Source organism: Tachyglossus aculeatus, chromosome 5, assembly GCF_015852505.1.
Source record: "Tachyglossus aculeatus isolate mTacAcu1 chromosome 5, mTacAcu1.pri, whole genome shotgun sequence".
NCBI lineage: Eukaryota > Metazoa > Chordata > Mammalia > Monotremata > Tachyglossidae > Tachyglossus > Tachyglossus aculeatus.
Window position 1 is genome coordinate 54,262,576 of NC_052070.1, and position 23,552 is coordinate 54,286,127.

The 23,552-nt window shown below is 41.5% G+C and overlaps 1 protein-coding gene across 3 annotated transcripts in view; it reads left to right on the top strand.

The window, feature by feature from the left end:
• Window positions 1–23,552, top strand: part of SPEN (spen family transcriptional repressor) — a 94,864-nt gene that overhangs the window by 38,731 nt on the left and 32,581 nt on the right. For 2 of the 3 annotated variants that reach the window (XM_038746518.1, XM_038746520.1), the window contains exons 4-5: window positions 19,370–19,530; window positions 21,751–21,951. In XM_038746518.1, the coding sequence (XP_038602446.1) occupies window positions 19,370–19,530; window positions 21,751–21,951 (362 nt within the window). The remainder of the gene's footprint in view (window positions 1–19,369; window positions 19,531–21,750; window positions 21,952–23,552) is intronic. The other variant, XM_038746519.1, reaches the window with a different exon arrangement.

Genomic DNA, 23,552 nt, shown 5'->3' on the forward strand with positions numbered 1-23,552 from the left:
AGAACCCATGACCCCCCTTTCCAAAACGAGGTCATGGAACACCCCCCAAGCAAACGGCTCCTGCTGCCCTACCAACCCTGGCTGACCTGGTGCTAAAGGCAAGGACTTCCCAAGCGTTTAGTACAGTGCTCTGCACACAGTAGGCGCTTAATAAATACGATGGATTGAATGAATGAATGAATTCATAAGGAAAGGCCTGCGGTTGTTTTTTTCCAAGGCTCCCGCCTTCTCTCACTTTCTTCCCCCATCTCCCTGGAATCCCTCATCCATTTAGAGTCTCCCGGTGCCCCCCGTAGGCCGGGAAGAATTTAGAAGTTGGCCTGTTTCAATGAGCTTTTTCCTGAAATCTGTTGTTGTTGCTTTAGCTTTGGGTGGTGGGGCCTATTCAGGGTGAGTAGGGCAGAAAAATGCAGAGCAAGAAGCCAAGCTCACCACCAACTTGGACTTAATTTGCCTTTAAAACCGAAATTTTTTAAAAAAAATCCACACGAGCCGAAACAATAGATCGCCGCAGACATCATTTCAGGACCGAATGCTTAGCTGCTTTGTGAACAGTGTAATGTAGTTGTGTGAGCCCGAATTGTTCTGATAGGAAAACTCACCTGAGACATTTAGGCCACGAAACCCAACATGAGAGGAGGAGGCAGCTGAGATAACTACTCCTTTTGTGACCAAAGATGACTTCTAAAATTTACAGGTCCTTTGAATAGTAAAACAGCTCCAAACCACAACAAAGGGCAGCTTTAGAGAAAGTTAGTCGCCCCATCGCTTTACTAGGCACTGAAGAAAAGTCAGAAAAGCCGCTGAGAGAAAAGTGTAATAATCTATAGCTTTCATTTTTAAAGCGTTTAGTCCTTTGAGACTTTAATGACGAGCAAAAAAAAAAAAAAAACCCTCACTACACGCCTTGGTTTAACCCATACCCTGCCTTGTAAGTGGGATCCCCTCCCCCGTTCTGATTCTACCCTTACATCCGGTTTTTCACCACTTGCTTAAGTCATGGAGTAATTTCATTTTTTTTTAGAGTATTAATCATGTCACAATCTAGCATTTCTGCTCGATTCCGTAAATGTCAGAAAAAATTTCGCTTTAGGAGCAGAACTGGTTGATCCTCTTGTTGAATATATGTATATTTTTTTAAGGCTGAATTTAGATTTATGCCCCACGGGTCAAAATTCCCTCCAGGAAGACCGTTTTCTGTAGCGTAGGATCTTTTTCCTGATGATGGGCTTCCAATCCTGGAGAAAAAGAAAAGAGCGCCCTCTAGTAATTTCACTACGGTTTTTAATCCGTTTTAATCATCCTTCTGCTGACCGAAGTTAAACCCTAGGCCTTTTTTTAAAAAACAAAACAAAAAACAAACTGCCTCGTTATTAAACTATGAACGCAGCCCTTTCTTTCCAAGACAGGGATGAAACAAACCCCGGGTAAAAAGGCAACTAATCCGTTCTTAACCCAGACGTTTTGAAATGTCCATTGTTTTCCCTTCACTCGTACAATTTAATAGCTTTCTAAAAAAAAAAAGAGAGAAATGTGATTGGGATGCAGGGAGAGGACGATGCTGTTTTTATGTTGTTGTCTGTCTCCCCCTTCTAGACTGTGAGCCCGCTGTTGGGTAGGGACCGTCTCTACGTGTTGCCAACTTGTACTTCCCAAGCGCTTAGTACAGTGCTCTGCACACGGTAAGCACTCAATAAATACGATTGAATGAATGAATGAAAAAAATACTCTGGCATTATTAGTAGTTGGGAGTTTATATTTTATATTTATAAAATTTATAGATTTATAGTTTATATTTATATATAGTATATTTAGTATATTACTAAATATTACTATATTACTATACTATATTAGTATATTGCTATAGTAATATAGTATACTTGTATATATAAACTATATATACATATAGTTTATAGTTGAAATGTAGTGGGAGACTTTCAAAATTTGGGGAGTTTGTCAGCGCTAATGGTTGACCTTTTTACTTGAAGCCACAAAGGCTTCAAGGAAAACCTTTTTGTGTAATTTTATTATATTAACACCTGTTTGTTATTGCATTTTTCCTTCAAAATCCTCATCAACAAATGGAAAATTAAAAAGAGGAAATGAATCAGCCAGATTACACAGACATTCCTCTCCAATTAGTCCTGTTATTGCTTAAAATAAAAGGTTAACCTTTAGCAGCATAATACTCGGTTATTTAACTGCAGGACTATACATTTTGTTAAAATCCAGGTCTGAAATAATGTGAGTTTTTTCTTGCTGGGATTGTGGCTTTTTTTTTTTTGAGAGTTTGGTGCAATGGCAAATGTTTTTAAAAGTGCTAAACTTTCACGAAGTGATATCTCCCATAAATGGAGTTTCTATATTAAGTCTCCACTTGTGCGCTGGGCCTTGCTTAGCCGAGGCATTGTTTATCAGCTGTTTATTTTGGCAAAGCTTCTTTTTGGACTCCCATTTGCAGTACAATTTCATTATTGGAGAGGTTTCACGATCTTGAAATTACTTTAGTTCCCAGCAAACTAAAGTGCCCATTGGTGGTATTTTGTACAATCAGGCATACTTCCTATTCTGCTAGAGGATAAGGGGAAGGAAGAAGTGGGGAGGGGGTTTTAAAATGGAACATTCCTAAGGCCCTTGTATTTTATTTGTTTTGTATGGATTACATCTCAGCTGGAAGTGATTTTATGAAATCTTGGGCCTAGCAATACAGTTTGGTTTCCTGATAGCTGTATTTGGCAGATTTGGAGTTGGTCAGTCCAAAATACATTTAGGGTATACTCACTTTTAAGAGCCCCAAGGGAATTTTTCATCTCTTGCAAAGACAGTTAGGCCAAAAAAATAAATTGACTTGTGTTCTCAGGAGTAAGATTTAAATGCACTTTTAACTGGAATTTTTTAAGGGTCAAAAATCGTTAGAAAACCCTATTAAATTGTTTTTTAGAAACAATTTATGAGGAACAGTTGTAGATGTCAGTTGTTCAAAATTTTCCTACTTTTAAAAACTGAATATTTCCAGGTCAGGAGAGTTGTTGAATCCACTTAGACGTAATATGCATTCCCATTACAAACGCCTTCAGTCAGATATATGTTGCCAACTTGTACTTCCCAAGCGCTTAGTACAGTGCTGTGCACACAGTAAGCGCTCAATAAATATGATTGAATGAATGAGTGAATTACTGGATCTAAACAGGATGTAGTCAATTTGGGTCTCTTCTTGGCTCCAATAAACAAGGTGTTTCTCAATTAATAAGAAATAATACCCACTTTAATATGCATGGATGAAGTAAGACTAGTTCAAGAGTAATCTGCCCCAAAGAGTACACATTTACCAAGCACAGTAAGCCATTTCGGGAGTGATGTTTGTGTTTTCAATAGGTGTTGTAGTATTAAAATTACCCCTGTATTTAGCCAGTGAATAAGCAACTGGATGAGTAAATTGCACTGCCCTATCATAGAAATTGTGGGAAGGAAGATGAAGCATTCTAAAGAGCATTTGGGATTGGAGATCTCCTCCAGGAAGGATTTTTAGCACCTTTTTGAGGGTTAGCGCTATTGGCCAAAACAAGGATCAACAACTGGAGGAAGCATAATTCTACACTAAAGGAGGAAATAACGTACCCGGAAGAGTAAGGGAATGTGGTCATTGGGACAGCATTTAAATGACAAAAGCTACTTAAATGGTTTGAAATCCCAGATCCCCTTCCCTGTGAATTTGGTTCAGGAATGACACAGGCTACAACAAAAGTAAATCAACTTACTGCTGTCTTGTTCCCTCAAATTGTGTAGTGTTAGGTTATTTTGGCTCAATCCTGACTTGCACTTTATTCTCAGGTCTGAATCTTTCTAGTAGAGAGCAATTTTCTAGATTTATAAAAGTAAGATTAATTGAGGAGGGAGGGGGACAACAGTTGCGCAAAGGCAGCTCTTTATGGCTATGTGTTTTAAACAATTTATCCCTTGAGTGGGACGTGAGGTGGGTTTTCTAAAAGGTTTCGTGGCCATTGCTCGGGAGGTTTTCATGCTTCCTAGGGTAAGAGTCATCATGCCTGTGCTGCGTTTTCAACTTTATTCTAGCAGTATACAAGCTTGATACTTACAGACCAGAGATTTTTGAGTGGCAGAGTTTCAGAGTCTTGGGAGATTGCCAGGAATGTCATGAATTTGCATTCCAGCACACTTTTAGAATAAAACACAAAAGGCCAAGGTTGCGGACTCGGTGTAAATATGTGGAAAGAGGATTAATTATATCACCCCACCCTCTTTGAATCCTGGGCCCATTGCATGTTTGTACAAGTAGAAACTGCTGACAAATCTGTTCATGAAATGGGAGAGCAAAGTTTGAGTAGTTCTTCATACTATTCCATTTATCTCCTCTTTATCCATTTTAACCAAGTTTCAAGTGAGACCTTTAATGGCAAGCCTCCAGTATAATTACCCGAAGAGAATTCCTACAGAGTATCTTTGTACTCCTTGTCCTAGACTCGAAGAGGGACAAATCATTCTTAGTCACAGGCTGCAATGTAGCCTTGCAACAGGTTAATGTAATACAACAGAGCCACCAGTAACTGATCCCATTTCCATTTAGGTCAGTGGTATTAGAACAATCAGCTCGGAGATCAAGCTTGCTAAATAAGCCTACATGCCAGGACTCTCGAGGTTACAAAAGCCATGTTTTTTAGGACAACTTTTGACCCTGTTGTGTGTGCCAGAGCAGAAGTATGGATTACTACAGTTTGCTAATGGCCAGCCCTAATTAGCTTAGGGTTGATCAGAGAGAATGTTATGAAAGAGAAAAGAGAAGTCTTAGTTCATCCGGGTTTGAGAACAATAAAGGTTTATAGTTGGGGCTCCCAGGGGATTTGGAGTTCTTACAGTATCAGGTACTCAGCACAGATGTATTTTACGGGCCGCTCCTTCGGATACACCAAGGCTTTTATGCAAGTGTGTGTACAAGCGAATGCCAATCCACCCTTCCTTCATGGAAACCTGCAACTCTGTTTGACCAGTCAGTCAGTTGTATTTACTGAGTGCTTACTGTGTGCAGAGCGTTGTACTTAAGCGCTTGGGAGTGCACAATACAACAGTAAATTTATCTGTAACTTGTTAATCAATCAATCGTATTTATTGAGTGCTTACTGTGTGCAGAGCACTGTACTAAGCGCTTGGGAAGTACAAGTTGGCAACATATACAGACAGTCCCTTACCCAACAATGGGCTCATAGTCTAGCAGGGGGAGACAGAGAACAAAACCAAACATATTAACAAAATAAAATAAATAGAATGGATATGTACAAGTAAAATAAATAGAGTAATAAATATGTACAAACATATATACATATATTTATGCATATGAATGCTGTCTCCCCCTCTAGACCGTGAGCTCACTGTGGGTAGGGAATGTGTCTGTTACATTGTACTCTCCCAAGCGCTTAGTACAGTGCTTTGCACACACTAAGCGCTCAATAAACACGATTGAATGAATGGATGACTAAACAGATGCATTCCCTGCCCACAGAGTTTACAGTCCAGAGGGGGAGAAAACATTGCAGCCTGGCAAATGGAGTTGATAGAATTGCTTTCATATTAAGCAACATCATTGACCTCACCCCAATTAGTAAACTCTGTTTATAGATGATGCGCAGCTAGGTGGAATGATTGAAAATCCTGCTGGGGACAACGGTCAGACAAGCCCCCGGGCCCTTGCAGAGGAGTCGGTTTTGCAAAGTGTCACTTTCCCTGTCTTTGCTCACCCGATCGTGTTTCCTCTGGGGCAGTGGGAGCAATGGGCAAGTTGGCTGGCCAAGATGGCAAAGGGCCTCCTAAGGCCCTTTGAGAAGCAGCGTGGCTCAGTGGAACGAGCACAGGCTTTGGAGTCAGAGGTCATGGGTTCAACTCCTGGCTCCGCCAAATGTCAGCTGTGTGACTTTGGGCCAGTCACTTAACTTCTCTGGGCCTCAGTTACTTCATCTGTAAAATGGGGATTAAGACTGTGAGCCCCGCGTGAGACAACCTGATCACCTTGTAACCTCCCTAGCACTTAGAGCAGTGCTTTGCACATGGTAAGCGCTTAATAAATGCCATCATTATTGTTATTGTTATTACTAAGGGTTTATGTGTGCGGGATGAAATGACCACAGGACTGGGAAGCAGCATGGTCTAGTGGATAGAGCCCGGGCTGGGAGTCAAAAGGACTGGGGCTCTAATCCTGGCTCTACCACTTGTCTACTGTGGGACCTTAGGCAAGTCATTTCACTTCTCTGAACCTAACCTGCGAAATGGGGACTAAACTCACGAGCCCCATGTGGGGCGTGGGCTGTATCCAACCTTATTTACTTGTATTCACCCCAGCACTTAGTACAGTGTTTTGCACATAGTGTTTTACAAATATTGTTATTATTATCATTATTATGCATCATCATGGGGCCACGACCCACCACAAAGACCAGCTGTTGTGGTCTTTGTCATCCTCATTGTTCACCACCACCCTAGACTAGAACCCAGGCCTTTGGATTCCCAGAACGGTGCCCTTTGCACTAGACCCACATCAAGGTTAATTTATTACCCCCGAGGCCTTCATTGAGTTTAGTCCTTTGTGATCACAGCTAACCACTTAATGGATAGTGTCCTGCACACAGTAAGCGCTCAATAAATACGATTGAATGAATGAATGAATGGATATTTTGAGGAGCCGAGTTTCTCGATTTACCACTTGCTGCTGTACTAACATTACGACTTGCTAGAATGAAGCCTTGCTGAAAGTTTAGCCCGTTAGTAGATTTTTTTCCCCCATGACAGAGTATAGACTAGAGGCAGAAGAAGAAATTGGATTTAACTTTTGCCAGGTTTGTCTTGAAGAAAGATACGTACAGCTTATGAGCACCCCATATGTCCTTTGGAATGTGCTAATTTACCACAGCCCCATTCTTTGGAGGTAATCAATTCCTCACTTCCCAAATGCTCTGCACTGCTCCCAACAGATTCCTGCCCCCCACCCTCCCAAAACTGATCCTCCCCACCCACTTCAACATTTTTTTCTTTTTTTTTTTTTTGAATAAGGCCGTCCAGTGGTGTTGCCACCAGATATTGCTGCAAAGCCATAGGGCACAGTCATGCCCTCCCCACTTTTGTTTTCCACTTTAGTTAATCATTAATATTCATTGAGTACCAGCACTGTACCGAGTATAGTCCTAAGCACTTGGGAGAGTACAGCAGTCTTGGAAGACACCTTCCCTGCCTTCAAGGAGCTTTCACCCTAATAGGGAAATGGAAATGTCACATACATTTACCTGTAGGTACTTAAGTGCTTAGGACACTTGAAGGCCCAGCTCCAGAGATGGGAATAAGAGGATAGGGAAAGACCAAAGTAAGGTGGTTGTAGCTTGGGAAGGGACGTGCGGACATACGAATGCCCGCTCCAGCCCTTACCCACCCTCATCTCTGTTCTCAGCTTTGGCTTTGTTGGGAAAGGCTGGAAGCCACTGAAGGGGAAGTGTTAATGGCTGCCGTGGTAGCCTCTAAGGTTAAAATTAAAGGTGCACCAAAGACTGAAAGCACTGAACAGTTTTGTTCACAGAGAGCAGAAGAGCTGCTGGGAACAGCAGAGAGGAGGGGAAGGGTGGCGGCCAGAGGGGATGGGAGCTCCATGAATGCAGGGATCGCGATTACCTACTCTATTGAACGGTCCTCTGCCAAGCACGTAGCACAGGGTTTTACTCACAGTGAGCACTCAGTAAAAACCTTGAAGTCCTCAGTTCTGATCCCGCCCTGCCACTTGCCTGCTGTGTGATCTTAATTTCTCTGTACCTCAGATTCATCATCTGAAAATGGGGATTCAGTAATTATTCTCTCTCCCCTTTGGGACTGTGTCCAACTTGATCAGCTTTATTTACCCCAACACTTAATACAGGGCTTGGCACGTAGTAAGCGCTTAACAGTTGTTATTGTTACTACAAAATTAGTTTGTTTCAGTATAGTTTATGAAGAGAAAGGGTGCTGCTGATCCTTAGTTGGGCAAATTCTTCAGCGTTTGAAGGGTCACCTCCAAAGTCAGCAGTATAACTTTGTATTCTCACAGCCACTTGCAAAGATTCATAATCGTATTACAACTTTTCATATAATGTTGTGCTTTCCATTACCTTAACAGAGTTTACACCATTAAAGAGAGGTGTCACATTACGGTATAGCAATCAGTCAATCATTTATTGAGTGCAGGGTGCTGTACTAAATGCTTGGGAGAGTACAAACAACAATATAACAGACACATTCCCTGCCCACAACGAGTTTATAGTCTAGAGGGATTGTAGTCTGTAGTACACGGTTAATCGTAGGTATTTATTGAGGGCTTACTGTGTGCAAAACACTATACCAAGCACTTGAGAGAGTACAATAGAGTAAGTAGACACTACCTTTGCCCTCAAAAGGTTTATCGTCTAATCAGCGAGATAGCCTTTAAAATAAATTACAGGTAGGGGGAACAACTGAATATAAAGTTATGAAAATAGATAGTGCTGTGGGAATTTCACACCAATAAAGGAATGTATTTTCCCTGGGTTTTTGGGTCAGATTCTGATTTATAACGGTAGGCCTCTGGGCTAATGTACTCTACAATCCAGCCATTAATGAGTCAACCACACTTTCAAGGAGCATAACTGGTATCATGGGATTTGTTTGTGTAGTAAATTGGGCCATACAAAGCGCCAGAGTATTTTGAGTTCAACTTTTTATTGCTCTTAGCAGAACCTTTCCAAAACTTTGGCGTTTCAGTAAATCTAGTCAGAACATAGGTTTTTCTCTTTTTAAGATACATTCAGAGTTCAGAAGACCATTAGAGGTTAAAAGTTTTTAGTGGAATTTCAGTTGTGCCCAGAAATCTTTTGGGGGGAAGTGCTGTTTGAGGGCAGGGATTGTCTATTGTACTCTCAAGTACTTAAATCACTGCTCTGCACTACACTAAGCAGCCAATAAATGCACATCGAATGAAATAGTTGCTGATAATCTTGCATTCCAGAAATATTACAAGAATGATGAGAGAAAACATTGCTGTTGCGTGAGATTGGTTGATTACTTTTCTCTTAGCACAACGAATAATGTTTGTAGATTTACTTGATGCTCATAAATGCCTTCCAGTGGATTTGTCTCTTTTTTTGTGGGACAAGATTAGAAGTCATTCTTACTAGTGGGTTGAATCATGAGCAATTCTTGGTTACTTTTATGTGAACTTCTCTAGTGGCTGTGTTTGAAAAAAAAAATTATACAGTAGTTCCATTATAAACTTCAGCTTGTGAGGCATGTTTGTTTGGTTCTGGACTGTATCTTAATTTTGCTTTCTGTGAAACGAGTGAAAAGAATTTAGATGGCTTTTTCTCATCTCTGACTAGAGGAGGGCTTAATTTGTAAAGAGGAAGTTAAGAAACACACAGCTGTTAGTACTCTTGGGGTAATTTATAAAAACTCTAGGCTTTCAGAGTTTCCTTATTTCTGTTTCAGTAATAAAGACAGCAGTAGCAGCAGTTACAAGCTGACTCAGGACTTGGAAATCAATTCTGAGAACTGCAGTTGTCCCAATTTTTACAGTTTCACAAGGCTACGGCAGGTCGCGATATCCCTTGCTTCAGCAGTCTCCTATTGACAAAAACAGCAGGAAGCCTGTTCCATTGACCGGTTTGGACTCTTTCATCGCTTTTTGCTGAGGAACAAAAAGAATCACTCACTTTGTATTTTTTTCCTCAAACTCAAATATTTCAGAAATAAATGAATAAATGTAATTTCTCCTTCCAGATTAATTCTTGAGCTTTCTGTAAAAACGAGGGAAAGTCCTGGTTTCTTCTAAAATCAGTTATCCAATAATAAGAGAAACCCAGTCATGATCTTTGTAGAATCCTCCTTAGAAGCACATTTCAGGGATAGAACGAATTAAATGTTACCAACTAGAAAACCCACTTTATGATTGGTTGTAATGAATTGAGACTTGCAGTTGTTTTTAGGTTCCATTTATCAACCATATTCTTTGAGTAACACCAGACTTTCACAAAACAGATTTCCCTTCGTTTTTAACATTCTCAGAAGCCACTCCCGTATTGGGAAAGGTCAGTAACATTATGAAATTATGCACCACTGATCTTACCCCAGTCTCACAATAGTTATGTAGTTATGTAAATGTCCTTACAGCCTCCTCTTTCCTCTGTCCCTAATCTAGTTTAATGTGGACCTTATGGTCAGGGATTGCATCTGCCAGCTGTGTTGAATTGTACTTTCCCAAGTGCTCAGTACAATGTTTTGGACACAATATGAGCTAAATAAACAACCATTAATTGATTTAGATGCATTACTAATAGGGACTGGGCCTTAAAAATCAGTGAACAAGCCAAACAAAAGATGGAAAGATTGCAAAATAATGCTTTGAATTTTGTGTAGTATATTTCTGATGATGGTGAACGCATGCAGAGCTTTTTTTTTTATCTCCCCCCGGCCCTCCCAAATATCACTGTGAGGGAAGAAGGGGACATGATCTATTCCTGCTTTACAAATAGGGGAAACAGGACGTGAAGTCAGTATGGAACTGCAGCTACATGTGGGGTGCTTGGAATTCCTGGCCCACTTCTCTCTCTTGCCTAGATTAATCTGATTGGGAAGGCTTGTCTGTAGATTAACAAGGCTGTGTTTTTATATCAGGGGGCTGCTGAAGCTTTTGATGTGTTCAAGTGCTTGAGAATTATGCGGCAATTAAAGGATTTCTTTTAAATCCGAGACAGGGACTAAATAAGGAATTTTTGGTGGTGATTAAATTCATCTGGATCGGCAGTACTCAAAAAGCACCTTTTTAGGGAACTTTCTCTTGACCCAAATCCACGTATTGATTATGTGAATAAAAAAAGGTCAGGCACCGACTGGAATGTGGTTTGTTGAAAAATGTCATATAAGGTCAACTGTTTGCCCTTTATGCTGCTTTCTTGCTGTTCTAGACACAAAGGTTAAATAACTGCTTTGGAATATTTCACTTCCTAAATTAACTATTGATGTTTCTAAAAAAAAAGTTTTTCGGGATGTTTTCTCATTTGAACTTTCAATCACTTAGGCATAATTTTTCATTTGGGACTGGTATGGGGATAGCAGATAGGGGATGCCCACAGTAGAATACTGAGCAATGTCTGATGTTCATCTTGAGGTCAGGCTGAAATTTAGTGAAAATTACCCCTCTAAATAGGTGATAAATGCATAGTAGTTACTATAGTCAAAAAGAAATTGCAGATCTGCAAGCTCTTTATTCTTTTGAAGTTGTCAAGTTGGCCTTTCTAAAGCCGTAATTTGTTCTGGGTCCTATTTTCCCTTATTCGTTCATCAGTGATTTTTCTTTCTTTAAAATGTTGCTTATTTTGGTACTTCTGGCAGAAAACTCCTATGCTTTTCAGCTATACCTCTGCTGAGCTGCCTGCCTCCTTGGGCTTTTTTTCCCTGTTCAGTAAAGTTTAATGAAAAGCAAAAAACTTAAAAAAAAAAAATTGACACCCAGTTTTCTCCTGCTGAATTGAAAGATTCCCATTTAATATTAATACTTAAACATTGGGAACTCTATTGCTATAGATGCACAAAGACAGCTTTTCCACAGTATTTTAAAAGCTTTTCTGATTTATATTGGCCACCCACATCAAAGAGGATAGTAGCTTTAAAAGAATGAAACTCATCCAGACAACTGTTGGGAAACTGATAAATTTGTCAACACTTAGTTGCTCTTCATTTTCCTATACAAGGAAGTCTGGAACAACTGCTTCGTTGCCGGTATCTTGGAACAAACTAAAGTGTAAAAATGTGTTTCATAATCACCTGTAAATCTTTTTTACTCTCGCAAATGAAATAGTTTAGCAGGTACAGTCAGTTCTTGCAGAATGTGTCCTCACTATGTGTTTCGGGTATAACGCAATGCCAGAATTAGGGCAGGTGCTCCCTGGCTATCATTAGATTGTAAGCTCCTTTGGGGCAGGGATCTTTTCTTTGTCGCCTGTGAATCTCATGTCTCCCCCGACCCCTCACCCACATCCTTCCTCTGGCCTGGATCTCCCTTCCTCCAGATATCTGACAGACAATTACCACCACCCCCAAAGTCTTATTGAAGGTACATCTCCTCCAAAAGGCCTTCCCTGATTTAGCCCTCCTTTCCTCATCTCCCACTCCCTTCTGGTTGTACATATTTATATATATATATAAAAATATATATATTATATTATATTATAAATATATAAATATATATATATATTATATATATATATAAATATATTATATATATATTTATATGTACAACCATATAAATATGGTTGTACATATTTATTACTCTGTTTATTTATTTATTTATTTATTTTACTTGTACATTTCTATCCTACTTATTTTATTTTGTTGGTATGTTTGGTTCTGTTCTCTGTCTCCCCCTTTTAGACTGTGAGCCCACTATCGGGTAGGGACTGTCTCTATGTGATGCCAATTTGTACTTCCCAAGCGCTTAGTACAGTGCTCTGCACATAGTAAGCGCTCAATAAATACGATTGATTGATTGATTGATTCTGCGTCACCCTGACTTGCTCCCTTTATTCGTTCAGTCGCATTTGTTGAGCGCTTACTGTGTGCAAAACACTGTACTAAGCGCTTGGAAAGTACAAGTCGGCAACATATAGAGACGGTCCCTACCCAACAACGAGCTCATGGTCTAGAAGGGGGAGACAAACAACAAAACTAAACATGTGGACAGGTGTCAAGTCGTCAGAACAAATAGAAGTAAAGCTAAATGCACATCATTAACAAAATAAATAGAATAGTAAATATGTACAAGTAAAATAGAGTAGTAAATCTGTACAAACATATATACACGTGCTGTGGGGAGGGGAAGGAGGTAGGGCCGGGGGGATGGGGAGGAGGCCCCACAGCACCTGTGTACATATCTGTAATTTATTTATATTAATGTCTGTCTCCCCCTCTAGACAGTAAGGTTGGTGTGGGCAGGGAATGTGTCTGTTGTTGTACTCCCCCAAGTGCTTAGTACAGTGCTCTGTACTCAGTAAGCACTCCAGTAAATAAGATTGGAAGAATGAATAGCAACTCCATTCAACTGGTTGGTTCTCGTGGTCTCTTTACTATTATTCAGGACCCCAAAGTCTTGTGTTAAGTGAGCTTAAGCCAAACAATTGTTAAGTAGAAACACAAGACTTACAATTGTCAAGAGAAGGCCAGGTAAATTCCACTTTCAAAATGTCTCCCTTGCTAGAGTGGGCTCCTTGTGACAGGGAATGTGTCACTTGCTTCTTTTGAAGCAGTGTGGGGAAGCAGCATGGCTCAATGGAAAGAACCCGGGCTTTGGAGTCAGAGTTCATGGGTTCGAATCCTGGCTCCGCCAACTGTCAGCTGTGTGACTTTGGGCAAGTCACTTCACTTCTCTGTGCCTCAGTTACCTCATCTGTAAAATGGGGATTAAGATCGTGAGCCCCCCGTGGGACAACCTGATCACATTGTAAACTCCCCAGCGCTTAGAACAGTGCTTTGCACATAGTAAACACTTAATAAATGCCATTATTATTATTATTATTGAACTTTCCAAGCACTTAGTACAGTGCATTGCACCCAGAGGACACTCAGTATATACCACTGCTATTGAAAAGGAATAAGTAGGAGTAGACTGTAATCCACTTGCAGGCAGAATTTGCGTCTACCAACTCTCTTGTATTGTACTCTCTCAAGGGCTTAGTATAGTGCTCTGCACAGTAGGCACTCAGTAAATACTACCGATGGACTGAAGAAGCCCTACTAAAATCCCGTCTCCTTCGAGAAACCTTCCCTGACTAATTTCTCATTTCCCCAGTATCTAGATTGTAAACTCATTGTGGTCAGGGAGCACTTGGTAGGCAGCATGGTCCCGCGGCAAGAGCACAGGCCTGGAAGCAGGAGGACCTGGGTTCTAATCCCAGCCCTACCACTTCCTTGCTGTGTGACCTTGGACGAGTCACTTAACTTCTCTGTACCTCAGTTCCCTCAACTACAAAAAGGGGACTAAGTACCTGTCCTCCCTCTTACTTAAACTGCTCCCCATTTGGGATAGGGACTGTGATTCAGCTGGATTAGCTTTGTATTTTCCCCAGTGCTTAGAGCAATGCTTAGTGCTTAAAAGTACCATTAAAAAAAGGTACTCTCCCTAGCACTTTGTACAGTGCTCTGCAGAGTAAGGGCTCAATAAATACCATCGATTGATTATGTCTTCTTCCAGTCCCTTAGTACAGTGCTCAGCACCAAGTAAACACTCAGTAATTACCCCTGATTGTTTACTAAAACATGAATTGTCCATATCGAGGGGTTCTCCAAGAATTCAACCCCCACATTATAGGAGAACTGACAGTAAGTAAAATGTAGAACTAAAAACATACAATGTTGGAAAGACCCTAGACTTTCAGGCTCCTGTTAGTTTAATACCCCTGACATAGGTGTAGAGAAAACACTTCAGCATTCGAAGACTACTCCGCGAGGGGAAAAACACACCTTAATGAGGCTAATATGTACTACTAGAGAAGTAGTGTGGCCTAGTGGAAAGAGGGCCTAATCTTAGCTCTGCCACATACCTGCTGTATGATCTTGGGCAAGCCACTTACCTTCTGTATGCCTCAGTTTCCTCATCTGCAGAGCAGGGATTCACTACCTGTTCTCCCTCCTTCTTAGACTTGAGCCCCATGTGGGGCCTGATTCTCTTGTATCCACTCCAGTGCTTAGTCCAGAGCTTGGCACATAGTAAATCTTAATATATGCCATTATTATTATAATTACTACTAAGATGCTTGTTTTGTGCAGGAAGATTTTTTTTTTAATGGTATTAAGTGCCTACTGTGTGCCAGGCAGTGTACGAAGTGCTGGGGTAGATACAATAATAATAATAATGATGGTATTTTTTAAGCACTTACTCTGTATAAAGAACTGTTCTTAGCGCTGGGGAGGTTACAAGGTGATCAGGTTGTCCCACGGGGGGCTCACAGTTTTAATCCCCATTTTACAGATGAGGTCACTGAGGCACAGAGAAGTGACTTGTCCAAAGTCACACAGGTGACAGTTGGTGGAGCCGGGATTTGAACCCATGACCTCTGACTCCATATCCCGTGCTCTTTTCCACTGAGCCACGAAGTTAATCAGGATTGAACAGTCCCTGTCCTACATACGGCTCGCAGTCTCAATCCCTGTTTTCCAGGTGAGGTAACTGAGGCCCAGAGAAGCCAAGTGACTTGTCCAAAGTCACAGAGCAGACAAGTGGCGGAGTCGGGATTAGAACCCAGGTCCTCCCGACTCCCAGGCCCTCGGTCTATCCACCAGCCCCGCTGCTTCGCAGATTACAGGTTAGACTTTAACCAAGAGTCTTGCCCCTTATGCCTGCAGGTTAGTGATTAATGGCTTTCAGGAGCACCATTTGCCTGACCCCTTTAGCCATCACTATAGGGCTTTGGACAGGAAAACCTAGGGGCCAAGAATATCCCTGAGCAAGGAGCATTGTGATGTCAAGCGCTCAGTACAGTGCTTTGCACCCAGTAAGCCCGCAAATACGACTGAATGAATGGCAGGTTTGCCCAGGGGAGCCGCAGAGTGAGATGTGCCCCCCAGAGTTGTCTGTTATATTGTCCTGTTGTACTCTCCTAAGCACTTAGTACAGGGCTCTGCACACAGTAAGCACTCAATAATGCGATTGCCAGGCAGAACCTATTTATGTCCAGGGTGACTTCAGGATAATACTGCCGCACCATTGCCCCCCCCCCCACACTAGCCAGCTGCTTTTCAGGCACTTCTTGGTGGGGCATCCAGTTAAAAACCCATCACCATTGATGATATAGCCCCAGCAGGCACCCTCTTAGCCACCTCCTCCTCTCCCCCAGATCCCCTCAAACCATAATGAGATGCGAGTCGACTTTCCCATCATTATTTTGTCAGTTTTGCCAGTTAATGCGTTCATTTGTGGCTTGCATTTTATAATCCGCTGCCAAGATTGGTGAGCTAAATTCTAGTTCTTGTGGAACAGCGAGCATATTTTTGGAAAACAATGTTTTGACTTTACTCAGCACCAGAAAGCATTCATTCTAGGTTATTAACTAAAACGAAGTTTCCCTTTCCACTACCCCAGATTTATTGTATCCAGAAAAACCCAGTCCTTTCCCCCACCCCTTTTTATTTTGCCCAAGCATCTTTCCCTTAGGTTGCTATAGAGAGGTGATGTAATTTCACAGGGTATGAATTCATATCCTATATTGTGGCTGTGTATGACTTTTAGTCATAGTTTTGCTGCAGGGAACTTTTCCTTGCCCAGTTATGAAGTGTAGTTTGTCTTCTACTACAAGGCCTCACTGTCAACACAATTGGTTCTCAAAAACTGTTTTAAGTCAAAGCATAAGTTGGAATTAATTTTATCATACAAAAAAATGATCTAACTGGGGAACTGATTCCTGAACCAAAGTTGCTGCCATATTTTTTCCCAAGTTACTCAGAATTGTGCACACAATTAACAAGGACTAGCATAGTCATTTATTAATATATTAATATATAAGCATATATAATATATAAGCATACATTTATTAATATATTTATATTGTCAGGTTCCACAATACAGTTGTCGTTAATGGATTTTAAACTGGTTTCCCCATGGCTTCTGTGTGTGGGTTGTTGTGTCTCCCCGCTTCTCCCCCCACCCCCCGTGCCTGGTCCTGAAATAATGCCACAAAAGTGACTTGTGATGTGAAATTGAATCTGATACCTGGTAAAACAGAAAAAGAGGAAAGTTTAAAAGGTTATGTGTTATTTATTTTAACTTGTAATGTCTTAAGTCAAGGAATTCTTGTTTATGAAATGAGCTTTGGACTCCTTAGTAATGTTAACTGCCTATAGTGGTCACTTGCTAAAACCACTATTAGGGAGTAAATATCATTAAACTCCCCAATTGAAATGAAATAATTGCCCTCACAACTATCAATCTAGTCTCAGGGAAGAAATCTTGGAACAGCAACAGCCGAAAAGGTTAACGATGCAGGGCACAGGAAATGATTAGAAAGCAAGTCCAAAGGCAAAGCTTTGCCATTAAATAAAACCATGGTGCACCATTATACCTGAAATCCTGAAGACAGTTCTGGTCACCGCATTTAGGATGAGCATAGTCGAGCTAGGAAGATTTTTTTTTTAAAAAAGGGCAGCCAAGGTGATAAACAAGGACTCTTCAGTTTAGAAGGGCAGAAGCTGAGTGTGTGCACAATCTGCACAATTATAAAGATCATGGACAGGGTGATCTTGGAATTACTGTTCACCAGATTCCACAGTACTGGAATGAGGGAACACCCATTGAGCCTGGAAATTGGTATGTCCAAAATAAACAATAGGAAGCACCTCCACACAAATCCTAAGCCCACATGATAGTAATAATTGTGACTTTCTTTTTTCACAGTGTTAAGAGCTTACTGTGTGCCAGTCTGGAATAAGCGCTGGAATAGGTAGAAGCTCATCAGGTTGGGCATATTTCGTGTCCCACAATGGCCTCACAGTCTTAATCCCCATTTTACAGGTGAGGTATAGCTGAGGATCAGTGAAGTGATTTAGCAAGGTCACGCAGCAGACAAGGGGTGGAGTGGGATTAGAACCCAGACCTTTTGACTCCCGTTTAAGTAAACACTTATTGTGGGCCAAGCACTATTCTGAGCGTCCAGACAAATACAAGTTAATCAGGTCGGAAACAGTCCCTGTCCCACACGGGGCTCACAGCCCAAGGGGTCGGGAGATCGGGGATTGAATCTTCGTTTTACAGATGAGGCAACTGAGGTACAGGGAAATTGTGACTTGCCCAAGGTCACACCGCAGGCAGGTGGCAGGGGTGGCCTTAGAACCCAGGTCGTGACCTGTGCTTAAATTCAAGGTTCAGTGGTCAGTTAGAGGTTGCTAGAGGGAAAGTTAGAGATGTAGAAGGAAAAGGTATAGAATGTTAGGTAGTTTCCCCCTAATAGTACTGACGTCAAATAGGGAAACCACCACAGTTCTTCCAACCATCCGTTCGCCATTGTTGGAGTAAGAATCCTGGGCCGTTAGACCATTGGTCTGACCAGTTATATTATTGTTTATGTTCTCATCCAACTCTCAAAACATTGTCAAATTAATTTAATTAGTTGAAAGTACTGTTCAGTAGCCTTTTGTAGATGTGGACTCGATTACAGAACCTTGGATCTTTTCACAAAAGTTTTTACTCTTCTTCTGTAACTTGGAGTGTCGTAGTAATAATCCAGGGGGAACAAATTGCTTCAAGAAACACCAAATCCATATAATGGGCCCAATTTTTATTGAAATTCTTACTTGCCTGCCTTCTGGCTTCCTCTTGGCAGTTCCTAGTTTCTTTTAGGGTCTTGGTTTGGTTGAGTTTGGCTCGTTTAATCGTTCTCATGGTCATTTCATTTTTAACTTAAAGGGCAGTTGCGATAAACTGCATTTGTGTGTTTTTAGGCAATGGCAAGTGTTCAAGGGTTATTTTATTTTGAAGATGAGGCTTATATCTAGTGAAGAGGGCCTTTTCGAAGCAAATTTCCTCACTGTCAGTAATACCTGGTCATACCACAATTTTCCCTTATATGTGCGAGAATGCTGAAGATCATTTTAAGGCCTCAGCAGGCTTGCCCGCTGTTTGCTCGGATAATTTGAGTCTTTCCACACTGTTCCCAGTCTTTTGAAGCTCTCTTAAATTTTGTCAGCATAAAAGTTACAGGTTCCATTTGTTACTTTCTCCACGTTTGCTTCCTTTAGGCTGTATCCCTAGAGGATTTTTTAAAAGGAAATTGGAAGAGGACAGACTTGATGTGTGTTGTCAGGATAAGAAAAGGAGATTCTAAAACACAGGATGATTAGCTCCCCAATGCCACCCACCCATTTGAAATACAAAATTATATCTACACTTGGAACTATAGTTCATAAGAAATCTAACTCAGCACCCCCTACGCTTTTCAGTGTTCGTTTGAAGCTGATACTTTTAGAAGTGGCCTCTGTATCTTATGAAATGAAGTATTGTTTGCCTCGCTGTTCAGTTTTGTTTTTGAAGTACAGGAGTTTGCACAAATGACATGAGATCAGGATTGATTTTTAAATATTCCCATTTTAAATGTGCCTCATCCCTAAGAAAGAAATAAATGGGAGGATTCTCCGCAAAAGCATCAGGCCTAAAGACCCGAGATTGGTTTCAGTAGCTTGAGGGAAAACAGCACTGTAAGATTGACCACAGATGGAAGCTTTCTGAAAATGACTTTCAGTAGTCAGAAAATGTTAACTATATTTTTGCAACCAATTCTCTGTTGTCTTGGTACTGAGTTTGCATTTCACCTCCCCCCCCCCCACCCTGCAGCAGTGATTCCAGCAGTAGTTCAAGTGATGAGTCCCCGGCCCGGTCGGTTCAGTCTACAGCCGTCCCTGCACCCACTTCCCAGCTGCTTCCATCTCTGGAGAAGGATGAACCCCGTAAAAGTTTCGGGATCAAGGTTCAAAATCTTCCAGTTCGCTCTACAGGTAAAAAAAAAAAAAAATATGTGGAAGAAAGGGAAAAAAAATAGGTCAGTAGTGGCGAGCTGGGTAGGACCAGCAACCATTACTCTGCAGATGTTACTTTTAAGTAAATAATGGTTTTTGTTAAGCAAAAGTTGGGGTTGTTTCAAGATAATCAGGTTTACCAAGGTTTCTGTCCCACATGGGAGTTCAGTCTTAAAATGGGAAGGAGAGCAGGAATCTGAAGCACAGAGCAGTTAGGAAATCTGCCCAAGCAGCAGGCAGGAAGAGGAGGAATTGGAATTAGGACGTGGGTCCCTGGCCCCTAGGCCCATGCTCTATTTTTACTATTATTTCTAGCTCCACTACTGAATGGGAAATTGCACTGCATTTTCACAGGCCATCGCTTGCAAAGCTTAACTACTTGGTTATCATGCTGGTATTGTAATAATTTCAGATATGGCCAAAGAACCCGAAAAGGTCCCCATCTCTATTTTCATGGGACAGTGTGCAAATGGACACAGTAGTCTCCCTCAGTGACACTCAGGTTTATAGACACAATCTATATTATTTAAATATTGCCTTTGTTGGGGGTTGCGGAGTGTGTGTGGAGATATGTTAAGCATTTACTGTGTGCCAGGCACTATATTGAGCTCTGGAGTAGTTTCAGGCTAATCAATAAATCACATTTATTGAGCGCTTCCTGTGTGCAGAGCACTGTACTAAGCACTTGGGACAGTACAATACAACAGAGGTGTTAGAGACATTCTCTGCTCACAAAAGGTTTAAAGTCTAAAGGGAATGGACACAGTCCATGCCCTGTTAATCCTCATTTAGCAGGTGAGGGAAGTGAAGCGACTTGCCCAAGGTCACAGAGCATCAAGTGGCAGAGCTAGGATTAGAACCTAGGTCCTCTGACTCCCAAGCCCGGGCTCTTTCCACTAGGCCACACTGATTCTCCAGTGATTTGTCCTAAAATTGAAGGACATCTCTACTTGCTCTTCCTTAAAACAGTATTTGGTAATGAGAAAAATTTTGACATATCGGAGGCAGCGTGGTCAAGTGGAAAGAGCAATGGTTCAGGAGTCAGAAGACCTGTGTTCTCATCCCAACTTCACCACTTGTCTGCTGTGTAACCTTCATAAGTCAGTTAACTTTTCTGTGCCTGTTTCTTCAACTGTGAAGTGGAGATTAAATCCCATTTAGAGTGTGAGCCCCATGTGGGACAGGGCCTGGTCCAACTTGATTATAATGTATCTACCCCAGTACTTAACACATAGTGAACGCTAATAGTAGTACTAATAGCACGCTGATAGTACGTACTAATAGCACGCTAATAGTACGTACTAATAGCACGCTAATAGTACGTACTAATAGCACGCTAATAGTACGTACTAATAGCACGCTAATAGTACGTACTAATAGTACACTAATAGTATGTACTAATAGCACGCTAATAGTACGTACTAATAGCACGCTAATAGTACGTACTAATAATGACTTATTATAGTACGTGTTAAGCACTGTTACTGTTGGAAGTTAGAAACCACCCACTGTTTTAACAGGTAGTTGCTAGCCCCTTGCATGCTATTGAATACACCAAAACAGCCATTTTTAGTAAATTTTCACATATGTCTCTGGTCCAATTTTGTATTGAAAGCTATAAGGAAGGTAACACATTCAAATTTGAAAAATCTGAATTCAAGGCTACACTAGTCCTGTTCCTTGCCTTCTGATTAAAGGAAGTGGGGAATTAAGGCATGCAGCACAATCAATACCAATGAACATTACAGGAAAAAAAAATTCGATATAACCTCAACAAAACAACAACTCCTGGCACGTTCCCTTTTAAGTCGCTCCAGGATGACATGGTAATTTCAAGCAAGATTCAGCAAACTAAACAGCAAGATGAAAGCTAGCGATATCAAGATTTTAAAGACGTCCTAGGTCACCTGGCAAATGAAAAAGAGAGCAGGGGCGAGTCGGTGTTCTCCTGACCTGTCAGTCCAATGCTGCACCACTGGCGTTTTTTCCTAGTTGTTTAATTTGACAGGTGAAATTAGAAATCGGAGAAACAGTTTTCAGCATCATTAGTGTGACAGGTTTTTTGGGGCTAGAAATTATTATTATTCTAAAGATGGAGAGAATTTAGTCATTCACAGCCTGCATAAAGACCTGACACTTTTTTTCTCTATTGCAATAGAAAGGAAATAACTGTGTGATTTCTGTCCGGGTGGGGTTTAGACACAAGCCTTAAAGATGGTCTTTTCCACGAGTTTAAGAAATATGGAAAAGTAACCTCGGTGCAGATCCACGGGGCCTCAGAAGAACGGTATGGCCTGGTTTTCTTTCGGCAACAAGAAGATCAGGAGAAGGCACTGAATGCATCGAAAGGAAAACTCTTCTTTGGCATGCAGATTGAAGTGACAGCATGGATAGGGCCAGGTAAGAAAAGTAGAACTGTATGTCATCTCAATTCTTGTCGATGTTAAATAGAGCAGTATAACTGGTCCCCTCCATAGAAGACTTTTGGTGTCTCTTGTATGTGTTGAAGTAAGCGGCGGAATTCTGACCTAGGATGATTTGCCAAGTTAAGGAAAGGCCATTGCTTTTTTAGAGTCTGAAAGATCCGGGTTGGCGGCTACCCAGGTGCAGCCTTTTCAGAGAGGTGGGTTTGGCGAATCAATCAGTGATATCTATTGAGCTGTTATTATGTGCAGAGCACTGTACGAAGGGATTGGAAGCGGGCAACACAACAGTTAGCAGGCACATTTTAATCAATCAGTCGTATTTATTGAGCACCTACTGTACTAAGCGCTTGGGAGAGTACAGTAACAACCCAACAGTGTAACAGACCCATTCCCTGCTCAGAGGGAGCTTACAGTCTTATAGGAACCCTTGGGGATAGGGCTGTACATTTATCAGGGGCTTAAACGGATGGCTCTTGCTAGTTTTTGTTAGTGATGCCTCAGAGAAGGTGCTCTCCCTGTGAGGAAGAACATTAGGTGAGGCATGTTAAACTCGCAGGCCACACAGGGACCACTGTGAGGTTGGCTGGAACCCACAGTCCGACTGGGCTGCAGACGGCAGGACGGGACAGAAATGGAGACTGAAAGAGGCAGCCAAGCTTTCCCACCACTGCCGCGACCCGCAGCGGCTCTCTCCACACAGACACCTGGTGGGAAGGGGCTTGATATTCCAGCCAAGGCTGCTTCCCAGGATTGTAGGGATGCGGCCACTTTCTCCCTCAGCTCTCTCAGGATTCCAAAACAGGGGAGCTGCTGTAGACTGGAAGCTCGTTCTGGGCAGGGAACGTGTCTGTTCATTGTTGTACTCTAATCTCCCAAGCACTTAGTACAGTACAGTACGTACAGTAAGTGCTCAATAAATACGCTTGACTCACTGGGAGCTGAAGGCAGAGCTGCAACGGAGCAGGCCACGGGCTGCATTTTGCTGTTGCAACAGCTGCTGCCCAAAAGGAATGTCAGCTGCGGGAATCTTTTTCTTTCTCCTTCCGTGTGTCTCCCTTTCCTAGTTTCCTCTCCCCTCTTATCTTGGACTGCTGCCTCCCCCGCCCACGAAAGTCCTGTCCATTAACGTTACACCTCCAAGGAATTCATATAAAGGCGGTTTTACGCCCCAATTTCATTTACTTTTATTCCGCTTAATAATAATGCCGTAGGTCACTGATGGTTTTACACAAGTTTTACTGGTATACCCTGATTAGCACTCTCGTAATTGGTTCCATGGAAATAGCGTTAAGCGCAAGAGCGCTAAATGTAGTTTAATTTCCCATAGGAAATATTGTAAAGTGCATTAATGCGTTCCCAGGAACCCCAAAAGAATCAAGACAATATAAATTTATTTAAAGTGACTTAAAATACAGTGTAGTCATGTGATCAAAAAGCGAAGCGTGTACTGCGAGGTAAAGATTTTGAATGTGTGCGCATATGTAAATTCAGGGCTTAATTTTCAGTGTGACTTTTCACATCCTATTCAGCCCAAAGGCACCTTCTGCTAACAGCTTTTACGTTAATGCATAAGAG